Here is a 15,673-nt window from a genome sequence, read left to right on the forward strand (position 1 = left end):
AAGGGGGTGGTTAGTAAAAATGTGACCATGTGTGACATAAGGGAGGGGTCACTCTAGTTTTATAAAAAATTAGCGGACGTCCTTTATGGACGGTCCCTTATGGTTAGGATCCTAGACCAACCTGCACCTGTCCTTATTCAGGAGCGCACTTTAAACTTTGACTAGGGTATCGTGGAACCCCGGTTTACCAGTCTAGGGTTAATGATAATCTAAAGAACAATATAATCTCGGTTAAAAAATAGCAATTTTATATGAAAAAAATTGAATGATTTTTGGTTCGAGCTAAGCAATTTCCGAAGAAAAATGTTAATATAACCTTAAATTGTTTAAAAATGGTAAATCCTCTTCTGAAACACACACATACTTTTTTAATCTTCTTTGAAATCTCATGATTTTTTTCCCAAACGTAGATTCTTCGTTTAAAACGCTAGCATAACCTAAAATTGTTGCTAAGTTGTATATATATTTCTTCATTGAATTTGACTCTATTGAGTTTTTTTTTACTATAAATTTCAGATGACCAACATAACCTAAAGTTGTTGACAATTGTAATTATTCTTTGAAATCGATTAATTATGTATTAAAAATACCAACAATTTCCGTGTAAAAACATTAAAATAATATAACAAAAAATTGTTCAGAATTAAATTTTTTTTCGAAATCTAACGATTTTTGCTAAAAATAACCAATTTAATGTGAAAATTTTTTAATATTCTTCAAAATATAAGGATTTTTGTTTTAAAATATCAAACTTGGCCAATTTGGCGTACAACGCTAATCCTAAAATTGTTAGAATATATAAATCATCTTTAAAATCTCATTTTTTAATAAAAAATACCAATTTCCGATCAAAAACACTAAGATAACCCAAAATTGTTAAAAGATTTCAAATCTTGTACAAAATAAGATTATTTTTTAATACTAACATTTATGTAAAACGCGAACGCAAAATAATATTATTAAAAAATATGAAGTTTTAAAGTATACTAATTTTTGTTTATTCAATTGTTTTCTTGGTTCAAACATTAATATAGCCTGGAACTGTTACAAATTTCAACTTTTGTTCTCTAACTATAATGATCTTGTTTTAAAATTCGAATTTTTAGTGTAATTTTTTAAAGTCTCATTTTTTCATTAAAAATATTTATTTTCTATGATAACCCCTACCATAAGCTAAGATTTTTAAAAGATTAACTTGTTCAAGTTAAAATAATTTTTGTTTTAAAATACAAATTTTTGGTATAAAAATCTAACATAACCTAAAATTGTACAAATATGTGAATCTTCTTTGAAATCTAATTTTTAAATAAAAATTAGCGATTTCCGACAAAAAACACTAACATAATCCAAAATTGTTAAAAGATTCCAAATCTTTTTAAAATTCTAATTATTTTTTTAACTGCCAATTTTTTCTGAAAACCGTTCACTAAAATTATTTTAAAATATGAACTTTTTAAACATGATTTTTATTTAAAACAACGGTTTTCCTGGTTAAAAAAGTAATATAACCTAAAACTGTTTAGACATTGCAAATCTTCTTCTAACTATAATGATATTGTTTCATAGAACGAATTTTTAGTGTAAGACGCTAACATAACCTAAAATGATTACAAGTTGCAGACCTTTTTCGAAATCTAATTTTTTCATTAAAAATGACAATTTTCGATTAAAAACACTAACATAATCCAAGATTTTTAAAAGATTAACTTGTTCAAGTTATGATTCGTTTTTTAAATACGAACTTTTAGTAAAAAAAATGTAACATAACCTAAAATTGTTCAAATCTAATTTTTGTATAAGAAAATATCGATCTTCGATACAAAAGACTACTATAATCCAAAATTGTTAGAAGATTCTAAATCTTGTTAAAAAATAATGAAAATATGAACTCTTAAAGTATAATGATTTTTGTTTAATTAACTATTTTCCTGGTGAAAACATAATTATAACCTTAAACTGTTTTAAAAAATTTTAATCTTGTTCTAACTACAGCGATATTTTTTTTTAAATACGAATTTTTAGTGTAAAATGCTAAAATAACCTAAAATGATTAAAAGTTGTAGACCTTTTCTGAAATATAATTTTTTCATTAAAAATACAAACTTTCGATGAAAAAACACTAAACTAATCAAAATTTTTAAACGATCCTAAATCTTGTTTAAATTGTGATTGTTTTAAAATACCAATTTTTAAGTTAATAAGAAATAAACTACAAATTAAAGCACTCAAATAAATTGGAATTCCTGAATTTTAAACTTTTGAAATTAAAGTTTAAGAATGATTCAATTCAAAATTTTTGTATTCAAATGCTCAATACTTTACATGTAAAAATGGAAGGTACTAACGATTTTCAATTGAGTAATTTTAAATTAAATGCAGATAAACTGCAAAATTTTGAATTTTGATATTTTATGCATTTTTGAGTTCAAAGATTCAGATTCAATTCTAAAAATATAAATTAACGTTATCATTTTCAATACTCTAAAATTAAATATGCACTTTCAAAATTGAAATTATTTAAAAAAATGTTAAGCTAGAAACGTTAATACTTAAAAAATTAAGTTTGTTAATAAAACCTTCTTAAATTAGAAGTTAATTTAATTTTAAATAGTTTAAACATCCTTGAAAAGTTTCAAAGTTTTATTTCAAAATCTTGACAAATCAAGAAAACATTAACAAAATTTCTAAAAATCTTACAGATTCTTTTCTAACAAGTTTTTATTTCTCTTAAAATGATTTTCCAAAGTGAAAAATTATTTTCCATTTTCTTAGGAATCTTAAGAAAATAATTTTATTCTTTTAAAACGTTTACAATTCATAAAAAGTTTCTAAATTTTCTTTTTACAATCTGCAAAAATCTACATTTTGTTTTAAAATAAGCTGTGACTATTTGCACCGATTTGCGCAATCATTTTAAGTTTTTAATTAATTTAAAATATTTTCGATACTTCTAAATGGCTCTTCAAGTTATTCCAATTTTTTCACCAATAATAAGTGTTAATTGTTATTGAAACACCAAAATTCAACAATTTCACTTAAAAATTAAACTTTTTTTTTTAAAGAACTATCACAATTGTAACTTTCGAAGTTTAAAAGTTCTTCGAAATTTTAACGATTTAATGCTTTCTATATCAAACAATTCAATTTCAAATTGTTTACTTTTAAATATTTGGTTTCAATTCCTTTGTCTTAAATGAAATATTAAATATTGCCAAATAATAATTAATTATTCTTTTTCTAAATTAAAAAATTTCAAATTGAATCGATTAAAAATGGAATATTTTAGATTAAAACAATATTTTTAATTTAATGAAAGCCTTTAATTACAAATTCATTATCATGGAGTTACTTTAACTTATATATAGTTCATAAAGTTTCAATCGGATTGCATTTTTTCAATCACTAAGACTTTCGAATTGCAAAAGTTCATTTTTTAATGTTAAAATCTGGAAATTCTCAATTTTGAACGGATTTCGAATCGTTTTGTCGAATTTACCGTTTTTTTAAGTTGCAATTGTTTGAGTCTTGAAGCCTGATTTTTAAAATTCTATAAATTAAAAATAAAAATCTAAAATGGAAAATTTGTAAACTAGTAATTTTCGTATCACGTATTGTAAACTGAATAATGTCACATTTGAAAAAGATAACACTTCAACGAATTATTTCAAACACTTTTAAAGTCGAACATGGACAGATTTGTCTTCTAAACATTTATAACATTCCCGATCAAAAAATATATTCACTCTCATTTCCCGTTCATAATTCTTAATGCGAAATCTTGATTTTTCATAAAAACCTCTAGTTTTCTATCCCAAACTGTTACTAAATCTCTAAATTGTCTATGATCACCTGCAAATGAAGAAGTCAATTTGAAAGAAATAAAAACACATTTGAAACTTACAAATTTATTGCCAAAAACTTCCATAAAATTCTTGCAAAAACCGCGAAAAATATTCCGACGACAGCCACCATTCTGAAAATCGAGGGTCGCATTTCTACCGGAACTCCAGAAACAATTCCTTTCCCCAAGCTGGGTTTCAAGGCAGGCGAAACTCCCTCATCAAGTGGCTCCCCCTTCATCGAATGCTTCGTGGCCGAAACAATCTCAACAGTCACCATTTTCCCCATGAATTCCTCCTTCATAGGTACCAAAACTTGTTCATAGAACTTATTATGACCCACGTAGTGCAATTTGTCATGGGAAGTTTCAGTCACAAGAACCTTCTGCACGGATCCGACTTTGTGCCCATAGGGTTCATAAGACTGGAAAAAGTCCGACAGCTTTTTCGTCCTCTTCTTCACGTCCTGCGTCGGGATTCTCGTCATCCTGGCTGCCGGTGTTCCCGGTCTCGGGAAAAACTGATTGATGAATAAACTTGGGAACTTGTACTTCTCACAGAGCGTCATCGTGTACGAAAAATCGAGATCCGTTTCCGTCGGAAATCCACAAATAATATCAGTCGCGATTGTAACTCCTGGCACTTTTGATTGTAAAAATTCGACCACATGTTCAAAATTAGCTCGCGTGTACTCTCTTTTCATGTCTAAAAGAACCTGATCGCTGCCAGATTGGACCGGCACATGAAGAAAGCTGTAGACTCTCGGATGTTTTAGAATTTTGCTTATCTCTTCCAAATGTTCGAGGATGTAGGGTGGATTCGTCATGCCGATTCGCATCATGCAACCGTCTGGAATCACCTCAACCAATTTCCAAAGTAATTCTGGGAGGCTGGTGCCAATGTCCTTTCCGTAGGCTCCGGTGTCTTCGGAAGTCAACCATAATTCGCATACACCTTCCTCGAAAGCTTGCTTTGCTCGCTCGACAATTTGTTCGGGAGGATAACTTCCTAATTCACCTCTCGCGTGTTTCGTTTTACAATAAGTGCACTGATTCAAACAGCCGGTATTGATTGCTATTATTTCAATCAGAGGATTCCGTCGGACCTTGGGAAGATCGAGAGAGGCTCCGCCTATTTTTTTGCCAGATTCTTTCTTTTGACCCAAAAAGCGAACTGTGTTTCCTTTCAGGGTTTCTTCGACAACTTCAACGACTCGGTCGATTTGTTGGACTCCGATCATGCTTAGGCCTTGGATGAATCCAGATTTTGGTGCACCTTGCGGCACACAACTGGAATTTAATAATTAGAAATTATAGGTATTTATTTATTTTTCAGCCCAAGGGCCTTGAACTCAATGTTTCTTTATAGAGAAGGTATACTTCTGAGGATTTATTCCCGGATTTACATGCAGTTCAAATTAAATATTTAAAAAATTTATATCTAACTTAATTATGTTAAAAAAATTTAATTTATAACTTGATATTTCAATTATATAACTATTAATATATTTGACAATTAAATTTACTTAATTATAATTTCATATATTCAATTTACATATCTTTTTAACAATAAATAAATTTATAATATAATATATAAATACATTTTTAACCACAGAAATGAGTTTTTAATGATAAATCAACTGTTTGGATAAAATTAATTTTCAACCAATTAAAAACGAATTTTTAACATATTAATTTAATTATCAATACAAGAAAAAATTTTTAAAAATTAAAATGATAAATTAATTTTTAAAAATGAAGTTTCAACAAAGTAGTACCACTTTCACGTAAGTAGTTGAATTTGCAACAAAAAATTTAATAGTTGATATTTCAGGCAAAAAAAGATTTTAGTTTCAAACCAAAAACAGTTGAATTCAACCAAAGAAGAAAAAATTTCAACAAAATACTTCACAATCATCGATGAAAAAATATTTTTCAACCAAAAAGATAAATTAAAAACAAAATACATGAATTTCCAACTAAAAAAGATCAATTTTCAACCCAAAAATGTTGAACGAAATAGTTAAATTTTCATCTAAAGAAATGTAAATTTCGACGAAAAAGATCAATTTTCAACAAGAAAGTTAAATTTTTAACGAAATACATTAATTATCAACTAAAAACTATAATAAAATTAATACCAAACAATTTGAACTTAATATTTTAATTATATAACTATCAACATATTTGAAAATTAAATTTACTTATTTATAATTTCATATATTCTATTTACGTATTTATAAACAATAAATAATTTAATGATTAAATTTCATATTCAAAATGTGGAATTTTCACGTTAAAAGACGAATTTTCTACAAAACATTCGAATTTTTAACCAAAGCAATAAGTTTTTAATGAAAAATCAACTTTTTGCCTAAGAATTCATATATTTTGATGAAAATTTAATGCATCTTCGTTTTAATATATGTGGATACTGTTTTTTGTTTTAGTAAATAGTTTTCTTACGTAGTCTTTTTTAATTCTCCTCCTAAAATTGCGTATGACTGTTGTTACTAAATGTCTTAAAAACAAATTCAGAAACCTACTCTCATACGAAAAAATATTCAGTTAAAGTTTTAGTTAAATTATTAATTTTCAACCAATTAAAAACAAATTTTCAACATAATAGTTCAATTTCCAACAAAATATTTTTGAATTAAAATGATCAATTAATAAAACAAATGAATTTTTCACAACGTAGTATCACTTCTAAGTAATTCGTTGAATTTCCAACGAAAAATGTAATAGTTGATATTTCAGACAAAAAAAGATTTTAATGTGAAACCAAAAAAAGTTGAATTTAACCAAAGAAGAAGAATTTTCAACAAAATACTTAAATGAAACGAACAAACTGGAATTTAATAATTAGAAATGATAGATATTTATTTAATTTCCAGCCCAAGGGCCTTGAACTCGAAGTTGTTGAATTCAATTTTTCTTTATAGAGAAGGTATACTTCTGATGATTTATGCCCGGCTTTACGTGCAGTTCAAATTAAATATTTTTAAAATTTTAACTAATTTAATCTTGTTAAAAAAAAACAGATTTATAACTCAATATTTTAATTATATAACTATTAATATATTTGAAAATTAAATTTACTTAATCATAATTTCACATATTCAATTTATTTTTATTTTTTTTTGACAATAAATAAATTTATAATATAATACATAAAAAAAATTTTAACCAGGGAAATGAGTTTTCAATAAAAAATCAACTTTTTGGTTAAAAATTCATATATTTTCTTGAAAATTGGTATGACTGTTGACACTAAATGTCTTTAAAGTAAATGCAGACACCTACTCTTATATAAAAGTATTCAATCCTCAATGAAAAAATATTAGTTTTCAACTAATCAGTTGCAATTTTAGCAAAAAAAGATAAAGTTTCGACAATAGATGTATTTTTAAACCCAAGAAAGGAATTTTCAACTGTGATGATTAATTTTTTACAAAAAAATACGAATTTTAAACCAAACATGGAATAGCTATATTTTCAGTTGAAAAATGAATTTAAAAAAAAAATGGAATTTAATCATTGTAACTTTGTTAAAAAAACTAATTTACAACTTAATATTTTATTTATATAACTATTAATACATTTGACAATTAAATTGACTTATTTATAATTTCAGATATTTAATTTACATATTTTTAAGACAATAAATAATGTAAAGATTAAATCTCATCTCCAAAACGTGGAAATTTCATGTTAAAAGGACGAATATTTTACAAAACAGGTGAATTTTTAATCAAAGAAATGAGTTTTTAATGAAAAATCAAATGTATGTCTCAAAATTCATATATTTTTTTGAAAATTTAATGCAGCTTAGTTTTAATATATGTGGATATCGTTTTTTGTTTAAGTAAATAGTTTTCTTATGTAGTCTTTTCTAATTCTCTTCCTAAAATTTTGTTTTAATGTTGTTACTAAATGTCTTTAAAACAAATTCAGAAACCTACTCTCATACAAAAAAATATTCAGTTAAAAAATTAATTTTCAACCAATTAAAAATGAATTTTCAACATAATATTTCAGTTTTCAACAAATATTTTTGAAGTGAACTGATGAATTAATAAAAAAAATTAACTTTCAACAAAGTAGTACCACTTTTAAATAAGTAGTTGAATTTGTAACGAAAAATGTTATAGGTGACATTTGAGCCAAAAAAAGACTAATTTGAAACCAAAAAAAGTTGAATTCAACCAAAGAAGAAAAATTTTCAACAAATAATTTAACGTCATCGATGAAAAAATATTAGTTTTCAGCTAAGCAGTTGCAGTTTTAGCAAAAAAAAAAATTTCGACAACAGATGTATTTTTAAACCCAAGAAACCAATTTTTAACCAAAAAAATATCAATTTTGAACCAAACATTTTATTTTTATTTTAGTTTGATGATAATTTAAATGATCCCACAATAATAAACAATAACCAAAAGTCAAGTGTAAAGTTGCTTTGATCACGTGACCAATTATTACATGTTCTCATATTCGTCGGATTTATAATGATAAAATTTAATATATTGTGGTGAAATTTTATAAAATTGTTCAAAATATTTAAGGACACCCTTGTTTAGCAGATTTAAGTTTTTATTTTATTTAAATAATAAAATGTTATTAATTCTACTTTAGCTAGGGCTCTACAAAATTGATCCCAATTATATTAAAAATTAATACAATTCCACTATTTAAAGAAGATAAAAAATAAAAATGTGTTGCTTTACAATTATACACAGTTTTATAAGGGAAATTGCAAAATCTTACTCAAGAAATCTATTTACTAAAAAAGTGAATAAATAAGATTAATTGCGTTTTCGACAGAATATATGAATTTCTAATCAAATGATTAATTTTTCAACCAAAATCATCAATTTTAAGCCAAATATTTGAGATAACTAAAAAAATTAAAGGAATTTTCAACAAAATAATTTAATTTTTAAACAAAAAGATACATTTTAAAATAAGAAGATTACTTTTCTATCAAAAATATGATTTCTTAACAAAATACATGAATTTTAAACAAAATAGTTCAAATTAAAAAAAAAGATGGACTTTCAAATAAAAATGGACTAGTTAAGGGTTTAATAACAAAGAAAAAGTAATTTTTAATTTTATAAAATGAATTTTCAACAAACTAATTAAATTTCCAACCAAAGAAATGGCTTGTCAACTAAGAAGATAAACTTTCAACCGAAAATGGAACACTTATATTTTCAGTTAAAAAAATACATTTTTAACAAAAACAAAACAAAACAGCGAATTTTCAACAAAATTGTAAAATTTGTCAACCAAAGAAATGAATTTTCAACAAAAAAAATCGATTTTAAACGAACAAATAAATAAAATAAATGATAAATAAATAACTTAAGAAACGAATAAATAAATGTTAACAAAAAAGGTTGATCTTCACATGAAAACTGAATGGTTAGATTTTTAGTTTAAAAAGTCATTTAAAATTTAAAAAATGAATTTTTAACCAAATGGTTTAATTTTCGATTAAAAAGATGAATTTTCAACCAAGAAGATTAATTTTCCATTACTGTACATTTTTCACTACGAAGATTACTTTTCTACCCAAAAAGATAGATTTTTAACCAAATAAATGAATTTTTAAACAAAAAGTTAAAATTTTAACAAGAATATGTATTTTTAAATAAAAATTAAATTGCTAAGTCTTTACTCTAAACGAAGCATTTTCAATCTTCAAAAAACAAATTGAAAGAAAGTAAAATTTTCAACCAAAGAAATTCATTTAGAACAAAAAAAATCAATTTTTCTCTAAGAATTTTTTAATAACAAGATGAATTTTGAACAAAACACATCAATTTTCAACAAAATATTTCACTTTTGATCAAAAGAAACTATCTTTTAATTAAAATGATGAATCGTCAACTAAAGAAATGCACTTTTAACCAAATAGATTAATTTTCAATCAAAAACATTAATTTTCAACCAAGAAGATTAATTTTTCATTAAAACAGATAAATTGTCAACAAACAACATGAATTTTCAAGTAAAAGAGACCAAATTTCTACAAGAAATGGAACAAGTGCATTTTTAATTGAAAAAATTAACTTTTAAATAAACCAAAAACAACCAATTTTCAACCGGATAGTAACATTTTCAACAGAAAGAATGAATTATCAACCAAAATGCTAAAATTTCAATTAAGAAGATTACTTTTCTACCCAAGAAGATACATTTTAAACCAAATACATGAATTTTCAAACAAATAGTTGAAATTTTAACAAAACAGATGGTTTTTCAAATAAAACTGGGAAAGCGTTTTTAATTAAGATAATCATTGGCAATTAAAAAAAATTTTTTTTTAAATAGTTCAATTTTCCACCAAATAGTTGAAATTTTGACAAAAAACGATGAAGTTCCAAATGAAAATGGAATAGTTAAGCTTGTAATTTAGAAAAAGAAATTTTCTATAACATTTTTTTTTAAATAGTTAATTTTTTTACCGAAGAAATTAATTTTGAACCAAAAAGATCAATTTTTTCTCGAAGAACTTTCTACTAAAAAGATGCATTTTTAACCAAATACATAAGTTTTCAACAAAATTAAAAAAAAAATTAACCTTAAACCACAAAAAGACGAATTTTCAACAAAATGGTTAAATTTTTCACCGCAGAAGTGAATTTTCAACCAAAAAGATGAATGTTTCACCAAGAAGATTATTATTCTACCACAAAGGACAAATTTTTAACCAAATAAAGCAATTTTCAACTAAAGAAGATACATTTTCAAGCCTATATGACATAGGTAAATTTTCAGTTAAAAAAAAATTATTTTAACCACAAAAAAAACTTTGACGCCAAAAAGATGAACTTAAAACAAAAAAGAATGACTTTTGAATAAAATCCTTGAATTTTTAACAAAATAATAAAAATTTCCCTGCTCTTTTTGGATTTTTCTGACATTTCTTGTTTTCCCTGACCAATTTTAAATAGCCTGACCTATAGCAATTCTGCTTTAATAATTCAGGTAATTTAAAATGATCTTTGAATTAAATTTGACTTATAATTATAATTTTTTACTTCAGCTTCATTATCATTGTAATTTAAGTTAACCTTACCCAGCAACCACAACATGCTTTCCGAGTTTTCTGCCAGCCTCTATTTCATTTTTGAAGTGGTCCTCGGCTGGATTTTTAACAGTGCAGGAATTTAGAAGCCACAAATCTGCACGATTTTTGTCTTCTGTTAAATTGTAACCATAGGCAGCAAGCTGACCTGCCATGTATTCACTATCTGAGCTGTTATGGGTGCATCCCCAAGTCTTTACAAAAATAGTTTGAGTTCCTGAAATAATAATTCCGTTTTTTATTTTCTACCAAAAAATGACCATTTAAAAATAAAAAAAATAAAATATATATATTAGTTTACAACTCAAATGAGGAATCTTTAATAATAAAAAAAAGAATTTTCAACAAAGAAAATTATTTTTCTACCAAAAAAGATAAATTAGAAACAAAATACATAAATTTCCAATTAAAAAAGATCAATTTTCAACCCAAAAATGTTGAACGAAATAGTTAAATTTTCAACTAAAGAAATGGATTCTCAACGAGAAACATGAATTTTTCACCAAGAAGATTAATATTATTCGAAAAAGACGAAATTAAAAAAAAAATATTAAAAATTGTAATTAAAAACATGAATTTTCAACTATAATTATAAATCTTCAATAAAATACATGAATTTTGAACAAATAGTGGAAATTTCGAGAAAAAGAAGATGATTTTTAACAAGAAAGTTACATTTTTAACGAAAGACATTAATTTTTAACTAAAAACGATAATAAAATTAATACCAACAATTACAACTTAATATTTTGATTATATAACTATCAAAATATTTAAAAATTATATTTACTTATTTATAATTTTATATATTCAATTTACATATTTTTTAAACAATAAATAATTTAATGATTAAATTTCATATTCAAAATGTGTTTTTTAGTAAATAGTTTTCTTATGTAGTCTTTTCCAATTCCCATCCTAAAATTTTGAATGTTGTTACTAAATGTCTTTAAAACAAATTCAGAACCCTACTCTCATACAAAAAAATATTCAGTTAAAGTTTTAGTTAAAAAATTAATTTTCAACCAATTAAAAACAAATTTTCGACATAATAGTTCAATTTTCAATAACTAAATATTTTTGAATTAAAATGATCAATTAATAAAAAAATTAATTTTTCACAAAGTAGTATCACTTTTATGTTATTAGGTTAATTTGCAACGAAAAATGTAATAGTTGATATTTCAGAACAAAAAAAGATTGTAATTTGAAACCAAAAACAGTTGAATTCAATCAAAGAAGAAGAATTTTCAACACAATGCTTCAAAGTCCTCGATTAAAAATATTAGTTTTCAACTAAGCAGTTGCATTTTCAGAAAAAAATTAAATTAAATGCCGATAACAGATGTATTTTTAAATCTAAGATTTAAACCTAAGAAAAGAATTTGCAACTATAATGATTAATTTTCTACAAAAAAATAACGAATTTTCCACAAAATACATGAATATTCATCTGAAAAATAACATTTTTGAACCAAACATGGAATAGTTATCTCTGGTTATATTTTCGGTTAAAAAATTAATTTTAAAAAATGCATCAAAATCATGGATTAAAAAAAAATATATATATATATTCAACAAAAAATGAAATAGTTCAATTTTTAGTTGAATAATTTATTTTCAACAGATAAAAAACGATTTTTCAACAAATTAGTTTAATTTTCAAGAAAAAAAAAAGATTTTCGAATTAAAATGATAAATATTCAATGCGCGTGAACTCGGCCCCTCACTTTCAAAATTTCGAATTTTTTTAAAGAGTTCTGACATCCTTTTGAATAGTTATACAGTTCTTGTTAACTTTTAGAAATTGTTCCGGCGTATAAATACTCTAAAAATGGATTTTTCAAAATTGTGGGCTAAGTTCACGTTCCCCTACAATTTTTGACAAATGAACTCTTTTTTAGAGTTCTGGGTAGTTTTTCAATAGTTCTAGAGTTCCTGATACTTATAGAAGATAAATGAAAAAAATTAGACCCGAATTTTTTTCAACAAATAGGGCTAGCCCCCCACTTTTAAAAAAATCAACTTTTTCTTTAATATTTTGAAAATCCTAAAATTTCAGATACATTTTTCGAAAGAGTTCCAGGAGTTCTGATAGCCCCCTAAATAGTTCTACAAGAAAAATCTAATAACATTTTTCGATAAACTTAAAATCCAAAAGCCTACAACACTTCACACATACTCAAAAATGCCGAAATTCAAAATGTTAGGAATTCCAGGAGTTCTAATCAGAGTTCTGGTAGCCCCCTGAATATTTGTACAAAAAAGTTTAATAACATTTTTCGATAAATTCAAAATCGAAAAACTTACAACACTTAAAACATACCAAAGCACTTTAAAATTAATAATATTGAGAGTTCCAGGAATCCTGATCACAGTTCTGGTAGCTCTCGGAATAGTACTAAAAAAAAGTCTAATCATATTTTTCGATTAATTCAAAATCGAAACACCTACACCACTACACATACGCAAAAATGTCGGAATTCAAAATGTTCAGAATTCCATGAGTTCTGAACAGAGTTCTGGTAGTCCCCTAAATATTTCTACAAAAAAGTCTTCTAAAATTTATCGATCAACATAAAATCCAAAAGCCTACCACACTTTAAAAACACCCAAAAAATTTTATATTCAAAATTTTGATAATTCCAGGATTTCGGATCAGAATTCTGGTAGCCCCTGAATAGTTGTACAAAAAGTTGAAATTTGTAACGAACTCTTAAAATTCTCAAAATTTGGAATTCCGAAATTGTTGGGTATGTAAAAGTAGGTTTTTGGATTTTGAATTTATCGAAAAATGTTATCAGACTTTTTTTTAGTACTATTTCGGGAACTACCAGAACTCTGATCAGAACTCCTAGAACTCTCAAAATTTTCAATTTCAAATTTTTTGGGTATCTGCAAAGTGTTGTAGGTTTTTGAATGTCAAGTTTATCGAAAAATTGTATCAGACTTTTTTGTAGAACTATTTAGGAGGCTACCAGTACTCTGATAATAACTCCTGGAACTTCTTCGAAAAATTTCTCTGCAATTTTGGGATTTTCAAAATTCTGTAAGTATCGAGTTTTCAAGATGTTTGAAATTATTTTGTTGTAGAACTCTAGAACTTTTTTAGAACGAATTTTCAGAGAATATTTAAAGTCCTTGATCAAAAAACATTATTTTTTAACCAAGTAGTTGCATTTTTTAGTCAAAAAAGATGAAATTTCTACAACAGAAGAATTTTTAAACCAAATAGACAAATTTAGAATCAAGAATTATTTTTCAGTCAATAAAGCAAAAAAATTTATCCAAAATGCGGAATTTTTATTCCGAAGACGAATTTTCTAAAAAAGAATTTAATTTTCGACGAAAAAGTTAATATTTGACCAAATATTTGAATTTTTAAATAAAAAAAGACGAATTTTCAACAAAACAGTTGAATTTTCAATCAAAAACATATAATTTTCGGTTTTTAACAGAATTGTTCAATTTTTAACAAAATAACAAAATTGTATGTTTATTCCCTTATTTTATAAATTATACAAAATACTTTTTCGAGGTCAACATTTTGATTTAAATGATTGAGTACAATCTGAACAATGTTAATTATTTTAAATACTTTTCACGACTCCAATTTTTACAGCAATTCGATTTTTTTCATTTTTTCTAAGCATTAGTTTTTGCGGGGCATGAAAAATCGGGACATAGGACAAAAATTGAGAAGAGCGATAAAAAATCAGGACGTTAATAACAACATAATTAGAGATAATTTTAATCACCTGGAATTATACTCGAATAAATTTGAGGCTCTGGTGCTATTTCTTGATCCAGTTTTCGTTTAGCTCGTATCGTAACTTTTTTTTTGCTACTGTATCGTTCCTTTGGAGTGATATCTTGAGAAGATATTAAATCTTCAATATCATCAATGATATCGATACACGGAGCAGTCATATTCACTAGTTAGTTAAAAAAGGTAAATTTCTTTAACGAGCTCTTTAATAAATTATTATTAGTCATTGATCATAATATTTACAAACTGATAATGAGGTTCATTGGTTCACTCCAGTTTGAAACTCAAAACTAGTAGAACAAGTATACTAAATAATGATAGATGTATAACAATAGTTATAATAAACTATCCGTTTAGAAATTCATGTAAATTAATTAATAAATTATTTACCGAATCTAAATTTATAATAATTTATAGGTTATATTCACAATGTGTCACCGCAGAACACGCGGTCAGGCGACGCTGGCGACTCTGATGGCAAACAATTCTGTTCTAGATGTCAGCAGCTTAGGGCTCATAAAAACCGTGGGAAAATTTGAATTTTTGATGTAGTTGTACTTTTTATTCGAATATCAGTTTTTATTAGTTTTTATTGAAGCTATTTATGTTCTTATGGGATCTAAAAATTAACAAATGTATTTTAAGAATATTATACTACTTTATTTAGAGTTTAATAAATGAGCCCCTGCATAACTGCAACTAGCACAACACCCAAGTATAAAAAAGTAATTCTTCCAAGAATAATGCTTTAAATTCGTAAGATTTCAAGTAAAAATATTTGCATTTTCAAAACTATAAATGAGATAAATTTATAAACTATAAATGAGATAAATTTAAAAAAAAGTGACAAAAATTTCCACAAAAATTTTAAAGATTTTCAACTAGAGTTAATAGAGTAGATTTTTATATAAAGTTGAATTTCCAACTAAAAACGATATTTCAGTTGATAAAGAAAAAAAAAATTTCGTCA

The 15,673-nt window shown here is 25.1% G+C and overlaps 1 protein-coding gene across 2 annotated transcripts; it reads right to left on the reverse strand.

The window, feature by feature from the left end:
- Window positions 1–3,889: 3,889 nt before the first annotated feature.
- On the reverse strand, window positions 3,890–15,149 carry LOC117167252 (threonylcarbamoyladenosine tRNA methylthiotransferase). Of its 2 annotated transcripts, XM_033352054.1 has the most exons (4): window positions 14,947–15,149; window positions 14,693–14,869; window positions 10,926–11,151; window positions 3,890–5,128 (listed from the first exon to the last, which is right to left on the reverse strand). In XM_033352054.1, exons 2-4 carry the CDS (start codon window positions 14,862–14,864, stop codon window positions 3,898–3,900), a joined length of 1,629 nt encoding a protein of 542 aa, XP_033207945.1. In that variant the 5' UTR covers window positions 14,865–14,869; window positions 14,947–15,149; the 3' UTR covers window positions 3,890–3,897. The 2 variants fall into 2 exon arrangements, with proteins under 2 accessions (XP_033207945.1, XP_033207944.1); XM_033352053.1 differs by having other exon boundaries at window positions 14,693–15,149.
- Window positions 15,150–15,673: the final 524 nt, after the last annotated feature.

The sequence above is a fragment of the Belonocnema kinseyi genome, chromosome 2 (assembly GCF_010883055.1).
Source record: "Belonocnema kinseyi isolate 2016_QV_RU_SX_M_011 chromosome 2, B_treatae_v1, whole genome shotgun sequence".
In the NCBI taxonomy this organism is placed as follows: domain Eukaryota; kingdom Metazoa; phylum Arthropoda; class Insecta; order Hymenoptera; family Cynipidae; genus Belonocnema; species Belonocnema kinseyi.

Bases quoted from the DNA above. Each gene is read 5' to 3' on its own strand.
- LOC117167252 (XM_033352054.1), bottom strand. From the start codon at position 14,864: ATGACTGCTCCGTGTATCGATATCATTGATGATATTGAAGATTTAATA. The intron at 11,152-14,692 runs GTGATTAAAATT...TTATTATTTCAG, and splicing joins TTATTCGAGTATAATTCCAG to GAACTCAAACTATTTTTGTA. The intron at 5,129-10,925 runs GTAAGGTTAACT...ATTAAATTCCAG, and splicing joins AAGCATGTTGTGGTTGCTGG to TTGTGTGCCGCAAGGTGCAC.